Here is a 27,736-nt window from a genome sequence, read left to right on the forward strand (position 1 = left end):
TTCATCCCGCTCCTCATATCACTCTGCCTGTTCCTGTTCTACAATTTCTCAGTCTCCTTTATGCTACAATATTGCTTATGAATATTAAATTTTCTTAAGTTCTGTCATATTTATTTTGTGTAAAGCTCAAACACATTTATGTCTTCATCTCACATTTTCTTTTGCTAGAGAAGAGAGTTTTTTTTTTTTTTAATTTATTTATTTATTTTTGGCTGCATTGGGTCTTCGTTGCTGCGCATGGCCTTTCTCTAGTTGTGGCGAGTGGTGGCTACTCTTCGTTGTGGTGCACGGGCTTCTCATTGCAGTGGCTTCTCTTGTTGCGGAGCACGGGCTCTAGGCTTGTGGGATTCAGTAGTTGTGGCACGCGGGCTCAGTAGTTGTGGCTTGCGGGCCCTAGAGCACAGACTCAGTAGTTGTGGTGCATGGGCTTAGTTGCTTCGCGGCATGTGGGATCTTCCTGGACCAGGGCTCGAACCTGTGTCCCCTGCATTGACAGGCAGATTCTTAACCACTGCACCACCAGGGAAGTCCTGAAGAGAGTATTTTTAATCTTCCTTTTGTTTTGTTTTGCTTTGTTTTTTTTTGGCTGCACTGCACAGCTTGTGGGATCTTAGTTCCCCGACCAGGAATTGAACCTGGGCCCTTGGCAGTGAAAGCACAGAGTCCTAACCACTGAACTGCCAGGGAATTCCCGAGAAGAGAGTATTTTTAATGATGCAGTATTTAAGTACAGAAGTAGAGACAATGTGTAAGGTTGTTGTCATGTTTTGCCTCAGTGTGAAGTTTTCATTTTCATGTTTTCAATACCATCTTGTATTTACATTATTCTTTAGACTCCCATTCATTTCTTTCCCTCAGGAGTGCTTTTCTCAGCATTCTTTGCCCTAACTTCCCGAACCCTGCAAACACTTGCTGTAAGGTTGTCCTGCCACTTTGCAGATGGTTGTCCTGACCAAGTGGTCACTGAGAATTCCAGTGTCCTTCTCTTCCCCTGTCGTTGATGGGAAGAGGATGCTTAGAACATACTCTTTGGGATGTGCTACTTACTTCTTACCATCAGGTGGCACTGCAGATTAATCAGTTTATTTCTACATCTTTAGAAATAGTAGATCTAGTAGGATGTTATCTTGTGAAGGAACAAGTTGATGTGGAAACGTTCATGGAAAGTACTTCGAAGTGAAATTAAAGATATTGCTAACAAATACAAATTTATTTTCCTTTTATATGATGGAAGTGTATGGTATATATGTATGTGAAGCTTAAAGGAAAGTAAATAATAAATCAGAATTTTTTTCTTAGTTTCATTTTTCTCAGACTGTTAAATGTTTTAAACTTTTGTTTTTATGAACGTCACATAGTAAGAATTTTTAGAGATGAGTATTTATAGGTAAAACTGCTGTTAGAATATAAGACTCAGAGTCCCCTGCATGAGGAAGATGTCTTTTGGTAAACATGGCCATCACAAATCCAGGTAATATGGCAGAACTGTTGCTTATCAACTCTTGCTACTGAAAACCAAGTCCTGAATGTTTATGATGAGAGTGCAGTTATTGACTACATTATCTACTTAAATGTGTATATATAATATATTGCCATGATTTCTTGGTATGTGCTTGACAAGAGAAGTAACTGCACAAGAGTGCAGTTATTGACTACATTATCTACTTAAATGTGTATATATAATATATTGCCATGATTTCTTGGTATGTGCTTGACAGGAGAAGTACTTCTCCTCAAACTCTTGAGGAGTTTGAATAAGTTTTAGGATTACAGAAGAGAAATCAAGCAAATATTCCCATGGAAATTTAGAGTAGGTGTAAAGTGAAAATTCTTGGCCTTTTAAAAAAAATGTTTTTTCATCGTAAAGGTAAAATGTGTAGACTATTAGAATCCCCATAACTCCTAGGACTACCTTAGCACAACACCTTATAATCTTATGTTTCCTGCTTGTCTTTTATTCTTAGGCATTTTTATATTTGTATAGCTTTATTACGTATATTTTATGTGGTATTTTTTATTTGACATTATAGATATTCCTCTAATTACAAAATAGACTAAGAGTATTTTTAAAATCCTGATTGGTTTAGGAGTTAACCTTGAGTTTCTACCACCAAGCAGGAGTTTGTAGCTCCTTTGAAACTCTTGAGTAGGTAGAATATTTTAAGAGTAGAGAAGAGAAAGCAAGGGAATATCTCCTCTCCTCCTTGTTCTGTATGTTTTAGTGTGTATCTTTTATTATCTTTTATTCCAGAATATATCAGTCTTTGACAGTCTGCATGATGTCTCATAGGGAATGCTTCCATAGCCCTGGTGGTTCTTTAACTTGAAGGTATTTGGAGATATATGGAAACATCTTGAGTCAAAACAATCCCTAGGAAGTGTTATTTACATATACTATGCAGGGATGCTAAACAACCTATAATGCATGCACAGAGAAGAATTTCCCTGCCAAACAGTCTCTGTTGAGAAACTGAAATGAATCCAAATGGTACAGTGTGAATTTGAATAGGACTAGCATCTTTGGAACCTTCTGGCTTATGTCAGAAGTCTTATGTCCTTTCATCTTGCTTTAGTTTCTTAAACAAGTGCTCTTCCTTGCTCTGAATTAACATCACTTGTTGTTGTTACTCTAGCCACATTTTTCATTTCTTCAGCTTTTCCTGGGCTTTTGCTAACTTTGGCATTTACATAGAGCACTTAAAAGAAAATAACAGCTTTATTAAGATATAATTCACAGACCATACAATTCACCCACTGCAAACGTACAATTCAGTGAGTTTTAGTATATTCACAGAGTTGTGTGATCATCACTACAATCGATTTTAGAACATTTCATCACCTCAAACTGAAGTCATTCCACATTGTTCCCCAATCCCTTTTTATGGCTTGATAGATCATTTCTTTGTAGCATTGAATAATAGTCTATTGTCTGGATATACCACAGTTTGTTTATCCATTCGCCTACTGGAGGACATCTTGGTTACTTCCAAGTTTTGGCAATTATGAATAAAGCTGCTATAAATATGTATGTGCAGGTTTTTGTGTGGACATAAAGTTTTCAACTCCTTTGAGTAAATACCATCGAATGTGATGGCTGGATTTTATAGTAAGAGTATGTTTAGTTTTGTAAGAAACCACCAAACAGTCTTCCAAAAGTGGCTGTACCATTTTGTACTTCCACCGGCAATGTCTGAGAGTTCCTGTTGCTGCACATTCTTGCTAGCATTTGGCCATTCTAAAAGGTGTGTGGGGCTTCCCTGGTGGCACAGTGGTTAAGAATCCACCTGCTAATGCAGGGGACATGGGTTCGAGCCCTGATCCAGGAAGATGCCACATGCCGCGGAGCAACTAAGCCCGTGCACCACAGCTACTGAGCCTGCGCTCTAGGGCCTGCGAGCCACAGCTACTGAAGCCCACATGCCTAGAGCCTGTGCTCCGCAACAAGAGAAGCCACCGCAACGAGAAGCCCTAGCACTGCAACAAAGAGTAGCCCCCACTCGCCGTAACTAGAGAAAGCCTGCGCCCAGCAACAAAGACCCAACTCAGCCATAAATAAATAAATAAATGAATTTAAAAAAGTGTGTAGTGGTATCTCATTGCCATTTTAATTTGTATTTCCCTGATGGCATATAATGGGGAGCATCCTCTCATATGCTTATTTTGACATCTGTATATCTTCTTTGGTAAGGTGTCTGTTAAGGTCTCTGACCGATATTTTAATCGGGTTGTTTTCTGGTTGAGTTTTAAGAGTTCTTTTTATATTTTGGATAAAAGTTCATTATCAGATGTGTCTTTTGTACATATTTTCTCTCAGTCTGTGGCTTGTCTTCTCATTCTCTTGACATTGTCTTTTGCAGAGCAGAAGTTTTAAATTTTAGTGAAGTCCAGCTTATCAATTATTTCTTTCATGGATTGTGTCTTTGGTGTTGAATCTAAAAAGAAATCACTATACCCAAGGTCATTTAGGTTTTCTCCTATGTTATTTTCTAAGAGTCTTTTAGTTTTATGTTTTAAATTTTGGTTTATGATCCATTTTGAGTTAATTTTTGTGAAGTGTGTAAAGTCTGTGTTTAGATTCATTTTGTTTTGCATGGATGTTCATTTGTTCCTGCACCATTTGTTGAAGAGCCTATCTTTCCTCTATTGTACTGCCTTTGCTCCTTTGTCAAAGATCAGTTGGCTATATTTATGGGCGTCTATTTCTGGGCTTTTAAATCTGTTCCATTGATCTATTTGTCTACCCTTTCACCAGTATTACTCTCCTGATTCATGTAGCTTTATAGTAAGTCTTGAAGTGGGTAGTGTCGGTCCTCCCAGTTTGTTCTTCAATATTGTATTGGCTAATCCATGTCTTTTGTTTCTACATGTAAACATTAGAAGCAGATTGTTCATATCTGTAAGATAACTTGTTGGGATTTTGATTGGAATTGCATTGAATCCACAGATCAGGTTGAGAAGAAGTGACATCTTGACAATGTTGAGTCTTTCTATCTATGAGCATGGAATATCTATTCAATATTTATTTAGTTCCTTCATTTTGTTCATTGGTATTTTGTGGTTTTCCTCATATAGCTCTTGTACCTATTTTGTTAGATTTATACATAAGTATTTCATTTTTAGGGGTGGTAATGTAAATGATACTGTGTTTTTAATTTTCATTTCCACTTGTTCATTGATGGTATATAGGAAAGCATTTGACTTTTGTCTATTAACCTTGTATCCCACAACTTTGCTATAAATCACCTATTAGTTCCAGGAAGTTTTTGGTTGATTCTTTCAGATTTATACATAGATGATCATGTCACTTCTGAACAGAGACAGAGTTATGTCTTCCTTCTTGATATGTATACCGTTTATTTTCTTTTCTTACCTTATTGCATGACCAAGGACTTCTAGTTCCATGTGGAAAAGGAGTGTTGAGAGGGGACATCCTTGCTTTGTACCTGGTCTTAGTGGGAAGGCTTTGAGTTTCTCACCATTAAGTATGGTGTTATGTGTAGGTTTTCTGTAGATTGTCTTTATCAGGTTGAGAAACCTCTCATCTTTTGCCTTTTAATCGATTGTTTATCTTTTTACTGTTGTATTGTAAACATTCTGTGTATATTTTGCTTATAAACCCCTTATCAGGTATATGATTTGCAAATATTTTCTCCTAGCCTGTGAATTGTCTTTATTTTCTCGATGGTATTGTTTGGTAAAGTTTTAAATTTTGATGAATTTAACTGATCTTACTTTAGTTGCATGTGCTTTGGTATCATACTTGAGAATGCTTTACCTAGCCCAAGGTCATGAAGGTATACTCCTAGATCTTCTTCTAAGAGTTTTATAGAGTTACCTCTTTATGCTTAGCTTTATGATCCATTTGGAGTTAATTTCTGTCTATGGTGTAAGGAAGAGGTCCAGCTGTTCTTTTGCATGTGGATATCCAGTGGTTCCAGCACTATTTGTTGAAAAGACTATTCTTTCTCCATTGAACTGTCTTGGTACCATTGTCAAAAATCACTTGACTTTAGATGTAAGGGTCTGTTTCTGGACTTCAAAATCTGTTTTATTGATGTGTATATCTGTCCTTTTGCCAGTACCAACACTGTCTTGATTACTGTAACTTTGTAGTAAGCTTTGAAATCTGGAAGTGTGAGTGAATTTCCCACATTTCTGTTACTGATTGCAATCTGAGGACATATTTGTATGATTTCAACCCTTTTAAATTTGTCAAGACTTGTTTTGTGGCCTAGCATATGGTCTATCCTGGAGAATATTTCATGTGCACTTGAGATGAATGGTTGCTTTCATTCTACTGTTGAGTGGAACGTCTGTTAAGTCAAGTTTGTGTATAATGTTGTTCAAGACATATTTCCTTTTTTCTTTTTTTTTGGCCATGCCGTGTGTCTTGTGGGATCTTAGTTCCCTGACCAGGGATTGAACCGGGGCCCTTAGCAGTGAAAGTGTGGAGTCCTAACCACTGGACTGCAAGTGAATTCCCAAGACATATTTCCTCATTGATCTTCTTTCTAGATGTTCTCTGCATTTTTGAAAGTGGAGTATTGAAATCTCCAACTGTTATTGTTCCTGGCTGAGCAAGCTGGGGTGGGCATGATTGAGGTCCACTGTTCTAGGTCTGATATGCCTAGAGCTTCTGCCCCATGACTGGTGCCTGGGTGGAAGAAGAGTACCCCAGACCTTTTGGCTGTGCTTGTCTGGAATAGAGCTTCAGTATGTAGCTCAGTTAGATGAGAAATGCTAGCTGTCTGCTTTTCTTGGGGAGAAACTGTAGCCCTAGATTAAGAGCCGGAGTGAAAGGGAGCCCCATGTTCTTGGCTCATTCTGCCTGGAGTATAGCTTCTGTCACACTGGGGCAGGAGTAAGCTTGTGGCTCAAACGCCACAGATTGTTGCTATTTTTACCAAGATTTAGTAGTATTTCTTGCATAAATGTTTCTCCATTTGCTATATGTCCTTAAATATGCTTTCCAGAGACTGTAAATGGTTGCTTTTTATAACTTTTATCAGTTACAGTTGTTTAACTGAGGAGAGGATCTGTGGAGCTCTTCATGCCACCATCCCAGAAGTATTCTCTCTCCTTTCTTTTCAACTCGAAATTGGATCTAGAGTCTTGATTAGATTGTGGCTGATCAGTTTTGGTAGTTCAGAGATGAGGTTGTATACTTCTTTTTGCATCATCACATCAGGAGGCACTTTAGCTCAAGTTGTGCAGCTGTTGGTGATACTGAAGTCGCTTTCTTGGTTGAGCCAGAGACTGACACATCCCTTCACTTTAAAGGTTTGTTTATTTCTTCATTGCATTTAGCAAGTAATCTGTGGGGCGATACACTGGGAATATTCTGTTCCCCAACAGCTCTTCTTTCACTTAATGGTTTTAGCATCCATATTGGTCTATGCCTGAATAAATTATTTCACTGAGGGGACTATTTTGATTTTGAAATTCTTTTTTCTTCAATTTTTCTTGTAATCTTACACCTTCTTTTCTTCAGTTTACTTACTGCTTTAACTTTTAAAAGTGGGGTGTGGTTACTGTTTGTGTGGAATGCCCTAAGACTAAGGACAAACACAGATAATGTAGTAGTCTAAAGAAAATTGTCATGACTGAAGTTAAAGTCGATGCAGGCCTGAGAAGTCTGTTTGTTGGTGGCAGGCAGGGTTACTGAGTTTTCCCTATTTGTTTCTTTTAATGAAAATTGGTAAGTTTCCAACTACAGGCGCATCTGTATTATCTTTGGACTTTGGATTTTTCCACAGTTGGCAAAGTATCTTATAGAATCAAGCCTAGAAAGTCCAGTTACAAGGTATGAGTATTTTTAGGCTCTTGGTCATATATTCCTAGATTATTTAGACTTTAATAGAATCAAAGACTACAATAAAGTTCAGTAATTAATAAATTGAACTGACTGACTTGTGAAATAGTGAGAAGGGTGAAACGCCTGCCCTTTTAATTTTCACCTTCTCCTTTCGTATTATTGTTCTTAGAGGAAAAAAAGAGTATGCATTTAGATTTTGAATAATGCTCTTCTGTAGTGTAGTTGAGAGCTAATAATGCTCACAAGCAGTGTTTCCTCTTGCTTATGATTTTGAAACTGTACAAATTAATGAAAATCAAAGCAATCTCAGTGTATACACTATTAATTAGAAGACCTAGGCAAATTTAATCTTGCTGTTTGCTTGGTTGTCTCTTGATAATTTATAGGAGCACAGAAAGGGAAAGGATACATTGTTTTAACATAGGTATGGGATTTCTCTCACTACACATAGACCTCAACAGAGGAGATGTAACGGCACTTCCACTGTGAGAGACTACTTCCATGGCCTTCAGGCCTACATGGTGATGATCGCCATGAAGATCCTGTCAAGTTCTTTGAGAAATACCTCTGGCCATTCCCACCAGTTAGTCTGTGTCTGTCTCTCCCTCTCCTCCTACCTTCTACCCTGTCCCTTCTTTTCTCATTCCTTACCCCCTTCTCCTTTTCTTCTTCCCTCTCTTTCTCTGTCAGTCTCAGGTCTCTGGCTTTTTTGGAAACTAGTTGTATGTCTGCTTCACTACTATGTGCAAATAACAGTAGCAGCCCTGTTATATTTCTGCATGCTAATTCCAAGAGAAAGATATTGAAGGTTAGTTTCCAGGTGTACTACCCTCCAAACTGACTACTGCTAGTCAGTAATCATCTATCTTTTATCCCAAGTGAAGTTTATTTCCACACTGTTACATTTGAATGACTCAGTACATTTCTCCCCCTGTTCTTTGTTGCCATTGTTGTCCTCTCAAGAAAACTCCACAATTGAGTACTGTATGAATATTTAATACATAGAAAATGTAGTCCTTTCAGATTTCTGATGGATTCAGGAATCTTTTTCTCCAGGAACCTATTATGGGAGAGCATGGTGTGTTTCTAAGTATTAGGGAGTAAGGTGGTGTGGTGAGACCATTTCATGTTTTAGTAGGAAGAGCTGGGATTCTAAACACCTTGTTATTAGGGCTCACTCTGCCATGTACTAGTTTTCTACAATGATCCTGGACAATTCTCTTGATAGCTGTTAAGTTCTTCCTCTATAAAACAGTGATATTAGTACACGTGCCAGATTTGCTTTTTATAGGTTTGTTATGGGATTTTTTTTTTTTTTTTTGTTATGGGATCTTTAAAAAATTTAATAGGCTTTAGTAATGTGGTATGTTTAATAATCCATTATGGGTTTGGATTGTTATTTTTGATGATGCACTTAATCTGCAATTTAGGAACTGATTGCTGCCTGAAGCTTCCCTTCAGGAAGTTGATTAGTACTTGGAAATATTTCCAATATAAGTTATGAATGATGATTTGTTTCTCAGACCAAAAAGCCTTTTTACCCATTAGATAAACCACTCATAATATTGTTTCTGTGGGGGAAATATACTCTGATTCCAACTGGTATTCTAGAAACTTATTTTTCATAGTTTTTTTTTTTTTTTTTTTAAATACTTAGCAGCATCGGTATTTATTTATTTATTTATTTGGCCATGCCGTACGGCATGCAGGATCTTAGTTCCCCGACCAGGCGTCGAACCTGTGCCCCCTGCATTGGGAGCTCGGAGTCTTAACCGCTGGACCACCAGGGAGGTCCTGTAGTTTGTTTTAATAAGAATAATTCTCTGCCTCCCACCTCATTATTCCCCATATTTTGGGGAGAGAAAATGACCCTTTCTAATTCTTATCTCAACAACTACTGCAGTGCTTGGCATAGAATTGTTTCTCCAAAAATATATAAGCTGAGCTTTCCTTCCCAGACTGGATGAGCTTTTTGGGAGCAAGGATCAAAGCAAGAGGAGGAGAGGACAGGGCATATACTGCTGGGGAAGACCTGGATGGAGCAGGGTGCTGGAGGGAGGTAGGGATGGGGAACTCTAGCATTTCCATTAGAACAGGTGAATGGCGAGAGTAAGTGGGACATAAAGTTAAGAGTACATAGACTTAAAATTTTTAAAAATATTTATTTATTTAGGCTGCACTGGGTCTTAGTTGTGGCATGCAGGATCTTCCTTGTGGCATGTTTAGTTGCAGCATGTGGGCTTCTTAGTTGCGGCGTGCATGTGGGATCTAGTTCCCCGACCAGGGATTGAACTTGGGCCCCCTGCATTGGGAGCATGGAGTCTTACCCAGTGGACCACCAGGGGAGTCCCAGAGATAAGAGTACATAGACTTAAGGATTGCTTTGTTGCGAAGGTCCAGAGAAGTGTGAAGGTGTGTGTGTATGTGAGTGCTCTGCACAATCTTTGTTCTAGGTAAAAATTGCTCTGGGGGTTGGCAGTAGTCAGTGATTTTATTTTTCAAGTAGTAGCCCAAAACAGAGACATGGCTTTTTTCTTTCTTTTTGCAGGTTGAGTTTGGGGTAGGGATGAGTTCTGGTATAGCCTTTCTCTATTATTATATTCGTATATTCTTCCTGTCTTCCAGTGGCTTTTTTTGTGCACGTATCAAAGTCCAGATACTTTAGTTTCCCCTACAAGGTCGTCCGTCACATGATCTGTTCCTGCCTACATCTCCAACCTCATCTTGTACTACTTTCCCCTTTTCTCATTAAGTGCCAATTATACTGGCTTTCTTAAGTTTGTTTATAATATTAAGGCCTTGTTTTCAGTTGTTTTCCCAATCCAGAACTCTGCTTTCAGATCTTTGCTTGTGGGTCTCTCTTGTCACTCTCATGTCTCTTGTAAATGTCACTAGAGAAACCTCTGAACACCCAATCTGAAGTAACACATTCAGTTAGAGTCAATTTTTAACATTATTTTTTCATATCACTACCTCTTTTCTTTCTTTTTTTTAAAAACAGATCTGTTTTCTTCCACTAGAATGTAAACTGCATAAAGTCAGGACACCATTTTGTTCACTGCTGTGTTCTCAGCACCTAGAACAGTGCCTGGTATGCAGCAGGCTTTCAGCAGTTTTATTGAATAAATCAGTTAATTAGCTCCTGTGTGGTTCAGTGTGAAGTCCTTTATTGTTCGAAATTGATCACTTTTGTTAATTCAGCAAATATTTATTAGGCATCTGTCATGTATCTTGTTGGGCCCTGGGACTACGGAGATGCCTTAAATGTCTGTTCTGTCACTCAAGGAAGGCAGTATTAGATATTGATTAAGAATAGTGGCTTTGGGGATTTCCCTGGTGGTCCAGCAGTTAAGACTCTACACTCCCAGTGCAGGGGGCCTGGGTTTGATCCCTGGTCAGGGAACTAGATCCCTCATGCCGCAATTAAGAGCCTGCATGCTGCAACTAAAAGATCCCGCATGCTGCAATGAAGATCCCACGTGCTGCAACTAAGACCTGGCGCAGCCAAGTAAACAAACAAACAATTGAGTCCCCATCCTGGCCTCTTGTCTAAGGCCAGCATTTAAAAAAAAGAAAAAAAAAAAAAAGAATAGTGGCTTTGGTGTTCAAGTCCAGGGACTGCTACTTAGTAGATTGTGACCTTGGCAAGGTAAGGTCTCTGATCCTTTAGTTTTCTACCTAAAAATTGGGGATAAGAGTATCTACCACATAGAATAAATATTAGGAATAAATAAATGAATAAAGCACTTAGTACAATGCTTGGCATGTAATATATGCTCAGATATTGGCTTTTTTTTTAAATTTTTTTTTTTTTCAAAGCTGGTTGCTGTTACATTGCTTGGGAGAGAATCAGTGAATTCCTGCTCTTTATACCTTAGACAGTTCCCTTGTGAGAACTGCAAATCAGTGCTGGGTCAACCTTTTTTTAAAAAATATATATATATACTTTTTAAAAATAAATTTATTTAATTTATTTATTTTTGGCTGCGTTGGTTCTTTGTTGCTGTGCACAGGCTTTCTCTAGTTGCGGTGAGCGGGGGCCACTCTTCGTTGTGGTGCGTGGGCTTATCATTGCAGTGGCTTCTCTTGTTGCGGAGCACAGGCTCTAGGTGTGCGGGCTTCTGTAGTTGTGGCACATGGGCTCAGTAGTTGTGGCTCATGGGCTCTAGAGCGCAGTCTCAGTAGTTGGGGCGCACAGGCTTAGTTGCTCTGCAGCATGTGGGATCTTCCCGGACCAGGGCTTGAACCCAAGTCCCCTGCATTGGCAGGCGGATTCTTAACCACTGCGCCACCAGGGAAGCCCTAGCTTTTTCTTTTTTTTTAAATTAATTAATTAATTAATATTTAATTTTGGCTGCGTTGGGTCTTCGTTGCTGTGCTCGGGCTTTCTCTAGTTGTGGCGACTGGGGGCTACTCTTCATTGCAGTGCGTGGGCTTCTCATTGCAGTGGCTTCTCTTGTTGCGGAGCATGGGCTCTAGGTGTGCAGGCTTCAGTAGGTGTGGCTCGTGGGCTCAGTAGTTGTGGTGCACGGGCTTAGTTGCTCCGAGGCATGTGGGATCTTCCCGGACCAGGGATCGAACCCATGTGCCCTGCATTGGCAGGCGGATTCTTAACCACTGTGCTACCAGGGAAGTCTTGGGTCTACCTTTTTTAGTAAGAATGTATAATTGAAACTACTGTACATCTTGTCATCCACTGCATTAGCAATAGAGCTGGACTTTCAGATGTACCTTAGTTTTAGATGTTCTAAAATTGTGCTTCTCAAACTCTGGCAATTATTAAGGTTTACCTAGAGAACTTATTAAAGCACAGCTTTTTGCCCCACTGCCTCCTGCCTTCAGCCCCTGTTTTCATTTGCTAGGTTTGGAGAGAGGGTTGAGAATTTGCATTTCTGTGAGGTGATGCTGGTTTTGCCAGTCCTTGGGCCACACTTTCAGTGGGGTTGTGCAAATATGGTAGCCACTGGCCACATGTGGCTATTGAGTACTTGAAATGTGGTTAGTTTGAAATAAGATGTGCCTTTAGTATAAAATATACACAGGAGTTTGAAGATTTAGTATAAAAAATGTAAAATATCTCATTGTTAATTAGTATTTTCAAAATATTGATTGCATGTTGAAAGGATAACATTTTGGAAATATTGAGTTAAATATAATATAATAAAGCTAATTTCACATGTTTCTCTTTCTTAATGTGGCTACTTGAAAAGGTAAAAATTACATACATGGCTTGCTTTTGCGGCTTGCATTATTATATTTCAACTAGTCAGAAAGACATACTGCCTGTCTCTTTAAAGTATCTTCTTAGGGCCTCCATGAAGTGAATCTCTCTTATATAGCCTGTTTTTGAAATCACACATTACCAACAAACCCTCTAAATTGAGTAAAAATCCATTCACATATTACCAAGTGGTAATGAAACATGGAAACTTACATTGTTCAAGAAACTCCTATAATGGAAAAGAATCTGAAAAAGTATCTATGTATCTATCTATCTAATAACTGAATCACTTTGCTGGGTACTTAAAGCTAACACAACATTGTAAATTAACTATACTTCAATAAAAAAAAATTTACCAAGAAAGTAAACTAAACAAAACACCCCCAAAACTCCTAATTAGTGAGGGAGACAATATATATTTACAAGGTACCACCCTAGTCAGTTCTAAAATACAGACAACATGGGCTTCCCTGGTGGCGCAGTGGTTGGGAGTCTGCCTGCCAATGCAGGGGACACGGGTTCGAGCCCTGGTCTGGGAGGATCCCACATGCCGCGGAGCGGCTGGGCCCGTGAGCCACAATTACTGAGCCTGCGCGTCTGGAGCCTGTGCTCCGCAACAAGAGAGGCCGCGATAGTGAGAGGCCCGTGCACCGCGATGAAGAGTGGCCCCCGCTTGCCGCAACTAGAGAAAGCCCTCGCACGGAAACGAAGACCCAACACAGCCATAAATAAATAAATAAATTAAATTAAATAAAAAATTAGAAGTTAAAAAAAAAAAAAAAAAAAAAAAAAAACCAGGCAGGACCCTGTGAGGCTCCTGGGCACAGAATAAAATACAGACAACAGACTACTAATTTAAAATCTTAGTTCAGCTCCATTGCTAATTGGTAATATTTTGTCTGATTCCAGTTATTATGCCCTAGCGCTGCTTTACTCACACAGACTTCAAAATGATTAATTTCCTTAAAAGTTGTAATATTTGGGTAAAATTTCTTGTTGAATCAACATTTGGAATCTTCCCTTTTCATGAGTCATTGCAATTTAATTACAACTCTTAACAAAGGAGGTAATTTGCTTTGGCTATATTCCTTATGAGTTAATGACCTTTAGACTTTTACTGTCTGGAACATTCTTCAGTTTTAGGTAACTGCTGTCATAAAGCTAATTCCCAGTCACCTCTGTACTGGGAACTATTTTTTATCAACTCTTAGTTTTCAGTTTTAATCTTGCATACTTTGTATATGTGTATTGTGAACTATACATACTTTTCTGAGTAAACAGTTGTACACAATTTTGGGGATGATTAGAAACAGAATCCTGGAGAATTCAATAAATTGCTTATGTATTTTTAGAATGGCTTCAGATTCTTGGTATAGGATTAGATGATCCAACCCTTAAGATCCTTTCTTACTTAGGGTTTTATTTTGTTTGTTGGTTCAGTTCTTTTTTTCCCTTCCACAATATTTCTTGGGTGTGCATTTGTCTTTTATATTAAAAAAAAGAATTTTCAGACACGTTTTATTGGTGGCACCTAAGATGATAATGTGAGGTACTTAGCACTCTGTCAAAGCATTCCTTTTTCAGTTCTCTTCCTCCTGGTCTTGTTAGGAATAAAGTGGTTAATACTTTTATAGCTTTTATAATGCTTATCTTTAAAACAAACAAACAAACAAACAAAGAAGGCATTATGGTTAGAGTCTTGGGCAGGCAGTGGTATTTAACCAGAATTTAGTAACTTCGGTTTTTGTTTGTCATTTTTTTTCCCCCCTATTTACTACCTTCTATATATGGGACAATAAAAGGCAGTTTCCTTTAGAAATAAATTGATTTAAGCAAAGGCGATTTGAATTATGGGAGTTTTAAGTTAGAGTATGGGTGGTACATAAAAGAGATAGAAATCCAGCAGATACATGAAAGAGCAGATATGAAGTACAGGAGTAATTCAGAACATTGAAGCCCCTTTTTCCCTTTTATTAGTGTTTTTTAATTAATTTTTTAAGTATAATGTACATTCAAGTATGTTAACTTATCATTGCCAGGTTTCCATGGATCTCAATAGTGCCAGTACTGTCGTTCTTCAGGTCTTAACACAGGCCACCAGTCAGGATACTGCTGTGTTAAAACCAGCTGAGGAGCAGTTGAAACAGTGGGAGACGCAGCCAGGTTTCTATTCAGTGTTGCTGGTAAGTTGTTCTTAAAGAGTTTACTATAAATTTTAATAAAATGAGACACTATTATTTTTAATTGTTCTAAAAACTTACTTGTATTGGTGGTTTACTTTAGTGAAACTGATCCAAATGTTTGCCTGCCATTGCTCCTGCCACATATTAATTCAGAGCATGGCTCTTTGAGAATGTTTAAAAAATGTTTATTGATGATTGAATAAATAACCCAGCAGGGTACTGGTAGAATCTGCTCAGTAGACAACACTGTGCTGATAATCTATTTTAGTGTGTTAATGCGGACCTGAAGACTTTAGGTAGTACACTTTGATGTTTTGTCTTCATCCTTATCGGTGCCCCAGTTAATTTACGTTGTCAGAGTTCTTCAGGTCTCCCCACCGCTGTATCCGTCAGGTCTACCTTGCTCAGTGTGTTTCACTTTAAAACGCCATTTTCTTTTCCCCCGTCTAAAAATTTTATTTTCTTAACATATCTGATCTTTTCCTGGGTGTTATGGGAAATAGTATGATAATTAACAATATGTGCTTTAACTAAATCTTTCTGGGAGTTAAAAGCTTTTGGTTAATTAATGAAAATCGTTTTCTCAATGCCAGAATGAAAAGACGTCTGTTTGTATTGAAGGCCTTTCTTATTCTTTTCTTCTTCGGAAAATTTGAGAACTCTGATTAGTGTGTGAGATTTAGTTTCTGGCCATGGCAGGGAGGTTACCAATTGGATCAAAAACCAATTCAGTATGTGTGACTGGGTCAAAAATTCAGAGCAGAACTGTTTACTATATCTTGTAAAATAGAAAATTATGACATTACATACATATTTTGACTTCATGACTAAAAAGTTTTGAGTTGTTACATTTAAGAAGTTACTAGTCATGCCTGGAAGGGAAATTAAATATCTGGAGTCATACTTGATATTCTGAATATATAATATGAAAGTTGGCTCTTTGACACAATAACACAAAGATAAAAAACATTAATTTCTAAAGATACTAAAGAAAGTATCTTATTCTTGTAGATAATCCCAGCATTATGTTTGTAAATTTGGGGCATAGTATAAATCTTTAGAAAATCTCTGAGTATATGCTTATTTAAATCAGTGTACTCTGTATTTAGCCTTGTGTTTTTTCAGGCCAAAATATAAAACACTTTTTCTTATTTTGGTTACTGCTTGACCTTGGAAAAACCAATAGGCTTGCTTGATACCTTTTGTGTAATGTATGAATTATTAATATTAAGTGCCTAGACCTTTTTGTTTTTATTTTTACTAGGTATACTTTTCTTCTTAGAGGGATAGTAAAATTTCTTTTAGATAGAATAGATGATAATAGATTTAAAAACTGCTGAGTTTATTTCTTCTTTTTTCCTGTACTCACTGTCTTGCCACATTTGCTCTATTTGAGCCTTAGCCGTCCAGTTTAGTCTGGAGGTTCCTACATTTGTATACGTGATCTCAGGCGTGTGTTCCAATCCTGTTATTCAGTATGTTTATTCAGTATATAATATATATTTACTTGGATTGACACCTGCAGCTTGACTTTTCTTGGTTCCTAAGTGTAGCTGAGTTCGGCTGAGATCCGCCAACTTCCGTAGTATTCCCACATTACTTTCATTCATTCACTCATTTGCTCAATTGATATTTATGAAGTTTCTGCTTTGCTGGGCTGTGTGCTAGACTCCACTCATAAGACACAACTCAATCTAGTGTGGAAGGTAGGCATGTAAAGTGTTAAAGTCGAATGCAATTAATTAATTAGTTATGCAATTAATGTGGTGAGAGAATCTATTCTTTCTTTTGCAAAGGAGACCCAAAAGAGGGACTCTGACTCAGTTGTCAGGGGTCTTAAGGAATAAGTGAGCGTTACACAACTATCTTTGTAACTTTTTTTTTCGTTGCACATGATTTTTTAAAAATAGGTTTATAGTATACATACCTATTTTTAATACTTAACATCAATTTTTTTTATAGTAATGGACATACTTCCACATCATTGTTTTTGGCTTTGAGGTTTTCCCACACAAGGTTGTGTTTGAGAGGTCAACTCCAGGGATTTGAGTTGTTTTTGGTGTGAGGTGTAGTACAGTTTTAGTTAGTTAACATATTCGTACAATCCTATTTGTCCTATGTACCCGCTATTCTAGAAACATTTTTTAGAAAGCAGTAAAACATTTTAATTCTCACTGTTTGTGATGTTTTAAATTACAGTGTTAGTATTAGGTTTACTATTCTTTTTATTTCATATACATTTATAACTGTCACTTACAAGCTTTTGATAACAATTTTAATAAATTTTAAAATCAATTTTAAAGGTTATAGAACAGTTGTAATTTTGGTTTCAAGGTCATGTTGCATGGTTTAGCTTGCACAGTCATTTTTAAACTCTCCCACTATGGTGCAAGGCAAGGACTGCCTGTATTTGGATTAACACAGTGAATAAATTTTTTGAGTAATGGTTAACTTTGAGTTGAAATTATTCATATCACTTCTGCCTTTATATTACTTGAAATTATTTTGCTATTGAACTTATTCGTAAACATAATTGCTTTGATAAGGAGGATGCTTTGAAATTGTTTATTTCATAGCATGAATTAATAACCCAGGGGCTTTGGCTCTTTGAATCTGTGCTGTGGTGGGTCTGCTTTTTCTTTTTTAATTTAGAAGTGTTTATTTTAGTTTTGTGTGTGTGTGTGTAGATTATGCTGTATAATTAGATTTGTTTCCGAATTTAATTTTTTATTAGGAAAAATTTAAAACCTACCTAAAAGTGGAATAGTATAATGAATCTCCACATATCCATTACTCAGCTTACATAATTAACATGCTCCCGAGCAGATATGCTTTCTTACATGAATTGTAGAGCTATAGATATTTAGAAACTAACAATATGATATGTGTAGTGATAAAATTTAAGTGAAGCATTTAATTAAAAATCTATCCATACTTTATTGTATTATATTAATTATACTTTTAACTTATTACATGTTCATTCTGATGCTTTGTTTTTTATTTATAGAATATTTTCACAAACCACACTCTGGATATAAATGTAAGGTGGCTTGCTGTGCTGTATTTTAAAAATGGAATTGATCGCTACTGGAGACGTGTAGCACCTCAGTAAGTTCCACCTCTTCCCCCCCTCAGTGTCATCCTTTTCAAATTCAAGGAGGTATAAGACTGTTATCTGTTAATCTTCATTCTTTGTGTAAAAGAATTCATTTGTGCTTACTTCAGCAGCACATATACTATAATTGGAACAGTACAGAGATTAACATGCTCCCTGCTCTAGGATGATATGCAGATTTGTGATGTGTTTGATATTTAAAAGAAAAAAAGGTGTGTTAACTACTGAAGAAGAAAAGTGTTCTAAGTAGTTAATTACAAATCAACATCTATATTACTGCCTTTTTCTGTGAGTTTTTTTTTTCCCCATGGGCATAGGGTATGTGGATTTCTCATTGGCCTTCTGTCTTAGAGGATCTCTGATTTTATGGGCACAAAACAAATGCTGAATTAATGAATCATGTTCAGAAATGTCCTTTTTTTTTTAAAGGAAGTACAAGGCTTGAATTCTGGAAAATGTCATTGAGAAGGAACGCCCAGGTCATTTCTGAGCCAACTGATGTTAATTCCCTAGTCTTCTGCGTAATTGCCTCTGTGGTGGAAATTGGGTAGTATATATTTGTAATCTCATCAGATTCAGTTGTAACTTCTCTGTAGGTGGTTAAGTGAACAAATTTTTCTTAATAGTTAATTACATGTTATATAATTGATGGAAAGACAGTGTAGACTGGACCCAGGAATTTGTTGGATAGAAAATAGTGAACTTTGCCAAAGGAGTAACATAGTCTTTATCCTCCAGTAGATGGCACTACAACTCTGTAGTTTTTATATTTATAAGCCCCTTTTTTAAAAAAAATTGAGTACCTCATAGTGCCTGTAAAATATGCTCTTGAATAATATTGGAAGTAACTAGAGTATTTTAAGGTTACACTTAGGATACTATAGTATAAATCAAACCCTTCTCTTCTTATTTTAGAATTAATTCATAATTTTGAGAGAAATGGAGTGTTTAGTGATGAGAAATTATATATTGTTGAGTTGTAGGAAATAACGCAACAAGATATGTTTCTACTGCTATGTCCAGTTAAATTTTATATGTCCCCTAAAATTCATTTTGTTTTACTAGTTATATGAAGAATATGGTTATAAGTGACTGTCTTGGATGAGAGAGTAAATTATGACTAAATATTTCAGATTGTACTTTCATGTAAAGAATTAGAAACTGGAATTTAGTTTAAATTTTAAAAGTTAAGGGAGATATCTTATAATAAGTAGTTAAACCCCAAGCTGTCTCTTTTAGTGATATATTGAGATACAAGCTAGAAAGGAGATGAACGTACTTAGGCAGCAAGGATGCTAAGAATGTAAAGCAGGGAGCAAAGATTCGTTATCGAACTCATATTAAGACATCTTATTAAATTTAAGACACTTAAAAAAAAAAACTGTGTTCCTATCTAAGTTCCATCTTATAGTTTCTGTTCTTACCACTGTTGTCACAGAATGATTAAGCTTATATATCATTACTATGTAAAATGCAATTTTTACTGGGTCCTAATTAATTAGATACTATCCAATTTCTGCTTGGGATATAGTCTGAATTCATCTAATGATAACAAGTGCATAAAGTTGAAGGTGGAATGCTAACTCTTATTGTAGAATTGCTAAAAACATGAGATTTCTCAGGTTAATGGCTTGCTTTCTTTAATAGTTATATAGTTTAATATAGTTTCATATAATTACATGAAAACTGTTGAACCTGGCTTCTTGGCATAGAAGAAAACTTAAATTTCAAGCTTGAATCAAAACATTGTAGGAGAAAACATTGTTTCAGGGATTTGATTGATAGAAGGAAGCTACTAAAATTGAAAAGTGCAGCATAGTTATAAAAAGATTAGAGAGATCATTTTTATTTTTATTTTATTTTATTTTTTTGTAATACACAGGACTTGTATTACTTGACATTATAAACATATCAGAAATAAACAATAAATCATAACAATGTAGCACTTTTCAAAAATAAACAGATCAACAAAACTGAAGAAAAAGTCCAGAAGATGCATGTACATGTAAGTATTTTGTGCATAATAAAGAACACGTTTCAAATTAGGATGGAAAGATGCGCTCTTCAATACTGCTATTTAGAGCCTTATCTCTACTTCACAACAGTGAAGTAAAAGTTTAATTGTAAAAAACTCAAAACATAAAGGTATCTAAAGAAAATATAGGTTAATATGTATATAATTTGGTGTCGCAGAAGTTAAGCTTGAAGTCAAAGAAAGAAACCATAAAGGAGACCTATATTCCCATAAATAGAATAAAGGGACAATAGATTAGAAAAAGTAGATAAATCTCAAAGATGGAATTCATTTGGCTAATAAATATATTTTAAAGTGTTTAAATCATTAGTAGTCAAAGTTTTTCCAATTTAGGCAATGAGAAAGAAGATCACACCTATTGAAATGGTATACATTAAAAAGAATGTAGAGACTTCCCTGGTGGCACAGTGGTCAAGAATCCGCCTGCCAATGCAGGGGACACAGGTTCGATCCCTGGTCCAGGAAGATCCCACATGTCGCGGAGCAACCAAGCCCGTGCTCCACAGCCACCGAGCCCCCGCGCCTAGAGCCCGTGCTCTGCAACAAGAGAAGCCACTGCAACAAGAGAAGCCCACGCACCACAACGAAGAGTAGCCCCCGCTCGCCCCAACCAGAGAAAGCCTGTGCGCAGCAACGAAGACCCAACGCAGCCAAAAATAAATAAATAAATAAATTTTTTAAAAAAAGGAATGTAATGTACAGTACTGAAGAGCGCACACTGAACCTTTGCCAGAGGGATTATATATGGCCACCACCGTTAGGGAGAGCACACTGGGGGAATATACATTAAAAAGACTGGAAATGTACATATTCCTCACCGAAAAAATTCCCCATCAAAAATTTACCCTACGGAAATAATCAAACAGCTGTATAATGTGTATGCAATGTTTGTTGTTGATAACAGGAAAAACAAACCACAAATCTAGAAACAATTTAAAAAATCAAGTAACTAAGTGTTAAACTATGTCATTAAAACATGAGCTAATAATTATGTCATCTAAAATTTCACATATAAATATGAGAAATAAATTTATGACAGAGCTTAAGAGGTCATTTTTGTATTAAAAAGTGTGTGTGACATACTTCTCAGAAGGAGAGAATTAAAGAGTAAAAGAAAGGCAGAGAAAGAAATTGAATGGATAAAAGGAATTATCTCAGGATGATAGGATTCTAGGGTTTTTCTTTCTATCTGCACTATTTCTTTTCTAATGATTATAAAGTGAGCATGTGTTTCTTACTTAATAAAAATAATAAAAGCAATAGAAAGTTGTGAGGAAAACAATCTGAGAATAAGGAGGCAGAAAATATACAAAATTTTTAGTTAAGAAACAAAACATCTAAAGAATGTAGTTAATTTTTCATATTGTACATTCTCTTCATATTTTGTTTGACATTATCTGCTATGCAATTTAGAATATCTGCTATTAAGTTACAGAAGAATTTTATAACTGATAGGGATCCAACATCGTATTTATAATACTGCAAGTCATTGTTGCAACAAATGCTATAAATTTGTACGTTTCTGTGTCATGTATGACATGAAACCAAGCAACCGAAAAGATTTAACAGTGGTATTTGAATCATATTTTCTAAGAGAGAATTTAAATCCACATGACGATAAAATATGAATTAATAATTTTATGAAGAGTGATTGTTTCCATGAAATTAGAAATGCGTATATTTGATTCAAATAATTAAGCAAAATATGAAAACATTCTTTTTAAATGTAAATAGATTATTTAAAGAATTGAGTTGAAGCATCATATCAAGAACTATTTTTTTTTAATGTATCAATACTGGTTTATTTTTTTTCTCATAATTTTTTTTTTTTTATTCAAACAGAAAGTCACAAAAATTATAATCATCCTCATCAGTTCACTCAGTCCCATGTAATTAATGTTTTTTTCATCTTGATCTTTTGGTAGCACTTTTATGAATTCATCAGTTTTCCATTAGAGTTCTGAAAATGCTTATTCATTCAGTTCAGCAGTATAGTAAGTTACCAGAAACCTGTGCTTGTCAGAGTCTTTTCCATGAATTCCTTGAAGATGAAACCCTTTTATAGGAACATTTTTGCAAAAGCATCAGAGTACACCCAGAACTGTCTGTAAATGAAAGAAGACTTAAAAATGACCACGGTTAAAGATTTGATGAAAGTTCATAATAATGCAGTTGACAAGGAAATTTAGTTATTTCTGAGATATACGTTTTAAAATAATAACTAGAATTATGACTTATAACATTATACCAGAACATATAAGATTTTTAGGAATTTCATGTAACGTCTGAAACATTTATATTAACATATTTCCATACAAATAACCCAAAGAAAGTTTAGTATTAGTTGTTTTTTTGTTTTTTTTTAATTTCTGAATTTTATTTTATTTATTTTTTTATATAGCAGGTGAGAGATCATTTTTAACGGGAAAGCATAGACTTGTATTGGGCTTTGACTCCTTTTGCCTAAATGTTTATTTTTTAAATTGAAGTTTAATTGACATATAACATTATATGAGTTTCAGATATATAATATAATGATTCAAAATTTGTATGAAACGATCACCACCGTAAGTCTAGTTAACATCTGTCACCATACATAGAGAATTTTTTTTCTTGTGATGAGTTACAAGATTTACTCTTTTAGCAACTTTCAAATACACAGTACAATATTACTAAGTGTAGTTGCCATGCTGTACATTACATTCCCATGACTTCTTTACTTTATAACTGGAAGTCTGTACTTTTATACTCCCTTCACCTGTTCCACATGCTCCCCCACATGTTTATCTTAATCTTCTCTTCTCATTTGTTTACTAATCTTGAGCAAGTCACTGTTAAGATTATAAAAACAATAAAAAACTTTTATTGAAGTATAATATATAACATACTTAAAAAGTGCACAAATGAAGGGTACAGTTTGAATGTTTGTAACGTGACCACATCCATGTAACTACTACTCAGAACTAATCTAGAACTAGCACCCCAGAAGCTTCCTTTCTGCCGTCTCACAGTCACCTATATGTCCTCCTCAGAGATCTGACATTGCTCACCATAGATTAGTTTTACCTGTTTCTGAACTTCATACAAATGGAAACCTTATAGTATGTTCTCTTTTGTGTCTGACTTTTATTCAGTGTTATATTTGTGAGATTTATCCATGTAGTTGCGTGGGACAGTAGTTTGCTCTTTTATGTTTGAGTATAACATCCCATTTTAGGAACATACCACCATTATCTGTCCATTCTGCTGTTGATGGGTATGAAGGTTGTTTCTAGTTTTTGACTGTTAAAAATAAGGCTTCTTTGAAAAATCTTTTGCATGTCTTGTTGCGTATAAGTTTGCATTTTATTGTCATTTATGGTCAGGTGTATGTTCAGCTTTAGTAGATACTGTCAATTAGTTTTCCAAACTATTTGTACCAATTTGCCCTTCCACTAGTAGCATGGGTGTTGGCATTTGCTACGCATTCTCACCATACTTGGTCTGATCTATTTCATTTTAGTCATGCTGGTGTGCTTGGTAATTTTTGCATTTTCCTGATAAACAATGAGTACCTTTTTCGTATACTTACTAGTCATTTGGAGATCCTCTTTTGTGAAGGGCTTGCCATTTGCACATCTAAAAAAATTGGATTATCTTATTGATTTATGGGACTTTATATATATATTTGGATATAAGTTCTTTGTTGAATATACATATTGAAAATATCTTCTATTTTGTGACTTGCCTTTTCACTTTCTTACTGGTATCTTTTTTAATGAAGTTCAATTTAGCTACCTTTCTTTTTATAATTAATTCTTTTGGGATCTGTTTACAACATTTTTGCTCAACACAAAGCCATGAAAATATTCTTTTTTCTGCTAGAAGCTTGGTTTTTTACTTTTCACATTTTGGTGTATGTCTGGAAGTGATTTCTGTGTAAGTTATAGATGTGAAGTAGGGGCAGCACCATATATTTTTCCCCTATAGCATTTCAGTGGTTCCCTTATTATAAATCAGGCAGTTTATACATATGGATCTGTTTTTGGATTCTCTATTTTGTCCTATTGGCCTATTTTTCTATCTTTGCTTTAGGTATTGTACTTCATAAGGCTTAATGTACTTTTGATTACTGTTTTGAATTTAATTTGCTGTTCTTTTTTTAGTTTTTTGAAATGGAAGCTTAGATAATTGATATTGTTTTTCTTTATATGCATTTAAAACATTGAGGCTTTTTTGTAATCATGGCTTTAGTTCAGATTCATAAGCCTTGATATGTAGTATTTTCATTACCATTCATTTAAAAATATTTTAATAATTCCCCTGTGATTTCTTTTTAGACCCATAGGCTAATTAGAAGTATATCACCTTATTTCCAAACGTGGGACTTTTTGTTGTTGTTGTTACTGACTTCATTCTTTGAAACGTGCTGTCTTGTTTTATGATCCCATCATATGGTGTTTTGGTAAATGTTTTATATGCACTTGAAAGGAACGTATGTTTTACTGTTGTGGATTATAATGTTTTATATATCAGGTCAAATTTGTTAATTATGCTATTGAAGTCTTCCGTGTTGTTACTGATTTTGAGCTACCTTTTCCATCAGTTACTGAGAGAGGTATGTTAATATCCAAATATCACTCCAATCTCTGCCTTCATTGTTACATAGTGTTATTTTCAAGTATCTTCTCTGTGTCTCTGTCCAAATTCTTCTATTCCTATAAATGGCATCAGTCATTGGATTAGGGCCCACCCTAATCCAGTATGACCTCGTTTTAACTTGATTGCATCTGCAAAGCCCTTAATTCCAAATAAGGTCACATTCACAGGTATATTGGGTTAGGACTTGAACATACCTTTTGGAGGGTTTGGGCAGGGGGACACAATTCAACTCAACAGATGCTTTAAAACATTTTTTTTTAAATTGTATGCAACTTTTATAGCAGGTTTTTTTGGGGATGATTCATCCAGTGCCAGCTACTCTATCATAGCCAGAATGGAAAACCTTAAAATGAGGTCTTTAAAATAAATAAAACCATTCATATAGTTCAAAATTCAAAATGTATACAATCTTATACAGATGGATAGTCTCCATCTCTTTCCTTTTGCTATCTAGTTTCCTTCCTCATTTGCAGTCAAACTTATTAGTATTGTGTTTATCCTTTTCAGACATGTAAAATGAAAGATTTTAAACTAGTTGATTTCTAATAAGTCTTCCATCCCAAATATTCTCTGATTCGTGATCCCTTTCCACATAGAATTTTGTAAAAGAAGTCAGTGTAAGACTAATATTTACTCATAGATTTTTTTAAAGACCGTCATTAATTTTTTGGTAGGCAACTGTTATTATATCAATAGAAGGAAACATCAAAATATCACGTTCTTTACTCTGGATTTGTCTTATTTCCTATTGCTTACTATTTTGTGCTTCCTGTTTATTCAGTTGTGCAGGAATTTTGTGCTTTTGAATTACCTGATGTGTCAATATACAAGTAATGGAAATAATTCTGTTTAATTACCAAAACAATCAAGGACACATTGTTTGAAAGACTTTATTGCTAAAATTCTCAGTCATGCTTACCTGCAGTCATTATTAGGCAGCATTCTCTTGCATAACAAATGTATCTTTTTACAGTGCTCTCTCAGAGGAGGAGAAATCTACATTGCGTGCAGGGCTAATCACCAACTTCAATGAACCAATAAACCAGGTTAGTGAGAAAATGAGTGCCAACTATTCTTTCTTTTCCCTTAGTTTTTGCTTCTTTTCCAAACTAACTTTGTTTCTTGGCATTAAAAATAAAATCTTATAATGTTCATTTGTGATGTTTATACACATTTCTCTGATGGTTTTTTAATTTTGAGATCCAAGCCTACCTGTTAAGAATTTTTATTAGATTTGGCTGTTAATGATTTAAAACTCAGAAGTCATTTGAAGATAGATATACTTGTATATTTTTTAACTTCTTCAGTGTTTGAGCCAATATTGAAAGCACATCTCTATATATTAATTATAGAAGTTAATTTAGCACTCCCATTCCCCCCTGCCCCCAAACTACAGGATGGCTTCTGGTTTTTGTCTGTTTCCTTCATCACATTTGCAGTTCTCACTACTCTGTGGGAACTGAATTTTTCTTTCCCTTGTAGTGAGATTTTTCTTTTAAGAATAAAATAAGTTTGCTTATGATACAAAAATTATTTTTCCAAGTTACTACTATTTCTTACATTTGATTCTTTAATTTGAATATTAAAGCACACTGTATTAGGTGGTGTATCCAGTGCAGTTTTATCTAAACCTATTTAAATGATCTGAGTTTTTTGCTGTACATTTCTTCAACTGAGGGAGATGAGGGGAGATGGAGAGGAACAGAGTTACTTTCCGTGGGGTAGGAGGTGGTTGGGGGGTCAGGGTCTTGGGTGATTGAGGGGTAAACCATTACTTAGGTGTTCTGTCAACCAGAATTTGTGAAACTGATCTGAACAAATATTATGTAATTACCTAATACTGATGTTCATTTCTACTCTGAGGTCAGTGGTTCTCAAAGTTTGCATTCTTAGAACTTCCTTATACTGCTAAAATAAAACACGAAATGGTTATATATGTTGATATTTATTGTATTAGAAATTAAAACTGAGAAATCTAAAAAAATATTATTTGTTAACATAAGTAGAATTTAAAAAAGTGAACAATAGCTATTTTCCCAAACAATAAATATTTAATGAGAAGAGTAACATTGTTCGGCATTTTTGCCTATCTCTTTAGTGTCTGGCTATTTAAAAGAAGACATCTAGATTTTCAAATATATCTGCTATTTACAATGTTGTGATATTATTTTGGCAGAAGGTATGTAATGAGAATCTAGCTTCACACCGGTACGTTATTGGGAAAGGGAGGACCTCACAGAAAGGATCCTAGGCGCCCTAGGGACCCATAGACCACACTTTGAGAACTACTATCTTAAGCAGTTGCTCAGTGAAATCTTACTCATTTTTTTTAAATGTATAATTAACCAAAAAGGTAATTTTCAACTATGAATGCATTCCTTATCTATTGCTTTAATTTCATATGTTTATTTCTGAAGATTAATTTTTTTCCCTTTAGATTGCAACTCAGATTGCCGTGCTGATTGCAAAAGTTGCTCGATTGGACTGTCCTAGACAGTGGCCTGAACTGATTCCCACTCTTATAGAATCTGTGAAAGTACAAGATGATCTTCGACAGCACAGAGCGTTGCTTACCTTTTATCATGTTACCAAGACCCTGGCGTCTAAACGACTGGCTGCTGATAGAAAACTGTTTTATGATGTAAGTGATTTAATGTAGAATTTGATAATGAAAACTGTGCTACTTGTATTAAAATGTGTGTAATTTTACCTCTAAATATCTTACTGAAGGATTATTAATTCTTTCTAATTGACCTCAAAAGGTTCATAGTAATAGATAACACCCGAAAGGTTTTAAGCTGGTTAGTGATATGACTGGTAAGGTCACTTAGTTGCCAATGAGGGGGAAAAATTGGTGGAGAACAGTCTGAAGGCAAAGAGACAGTCTGAAGGCAAAGGCAATTGAGGCTATTTGAAGTAGTTCAGATTCGATGATAAAGCTCTTAAATGAAGCAGTGGTAAAGAGAACATTTAGGAGCATGTAGAGTTGAAATTTAGGAAGTTACAATTGACGCGCCTGGGTAATTGGTGGATGTAGGAAGGAGTCTGACACGACTGAGGGTGTCTATAGGTGTTTTAGCACCATTTGTTGAAAAAACTTTACTTTCTCCATTCAGTTGCTTTGGTGCTTTTGTTTGTATTTCACTGTTTTGAACTACCAGAACAGTGATTTTCATATTGTTCAACCTAACATTTTGAACTGTACCAGGTAACAATGGGAGTCTCC

At 35.6% G+C, this 27,736-nt stretch overlaps 1 protein-coding gene across 9 annotated transcripts in view; it reads left to right on the forward strand.

The window, feature by feature from the left end:
- Positions 1-27,736, forward strand: part of IPO11 (importin 11) — a 485,545-nt gene that overhangs the window by 8,521 nt on the left and 449,288 nt on the right. For all 9 annotated transcript variants that reach the window (XR_014242109.1, XM_082383176.1, XM_082383170.1 and 6 more), the window contains exons 2-5: positions 14,576-14,719; positions 17,727-17,827; positions 25,484-25,556; positions 26,948-27,151. Coding sequence is in view for 8 of the 9 variants with exons in the window: in XM_082383176.1 (XP_082239302.1) it covers positions 14,582-14,719; positions 17,727-17,827; positions 25,484-25,556; positions 26,948-27,151 (516 nt within the window). In the remaining variant the exon portion in view is untranslated. The remainder of the gene's footprint in view (positions 1-14,575; positions 14,720-17,726; positions 17,828-25,483; positions 25,557-26,947; positions 27,152-27,736) is intronic.

Source organism: Balaenoptera borealis (assembly GCF_965194805.1).
Source record: "Balaenoptera borealis genome assembly, chromosome: 2".
In the NCBI taxonomy this organism is placed as follows: domain Eukaryota; kingdom Metazoa; phylum Chordata; class Mammalia; order Artiodactyla; family Balaenopteridae; genus Balaenoptera; species Balaenoptera borealis.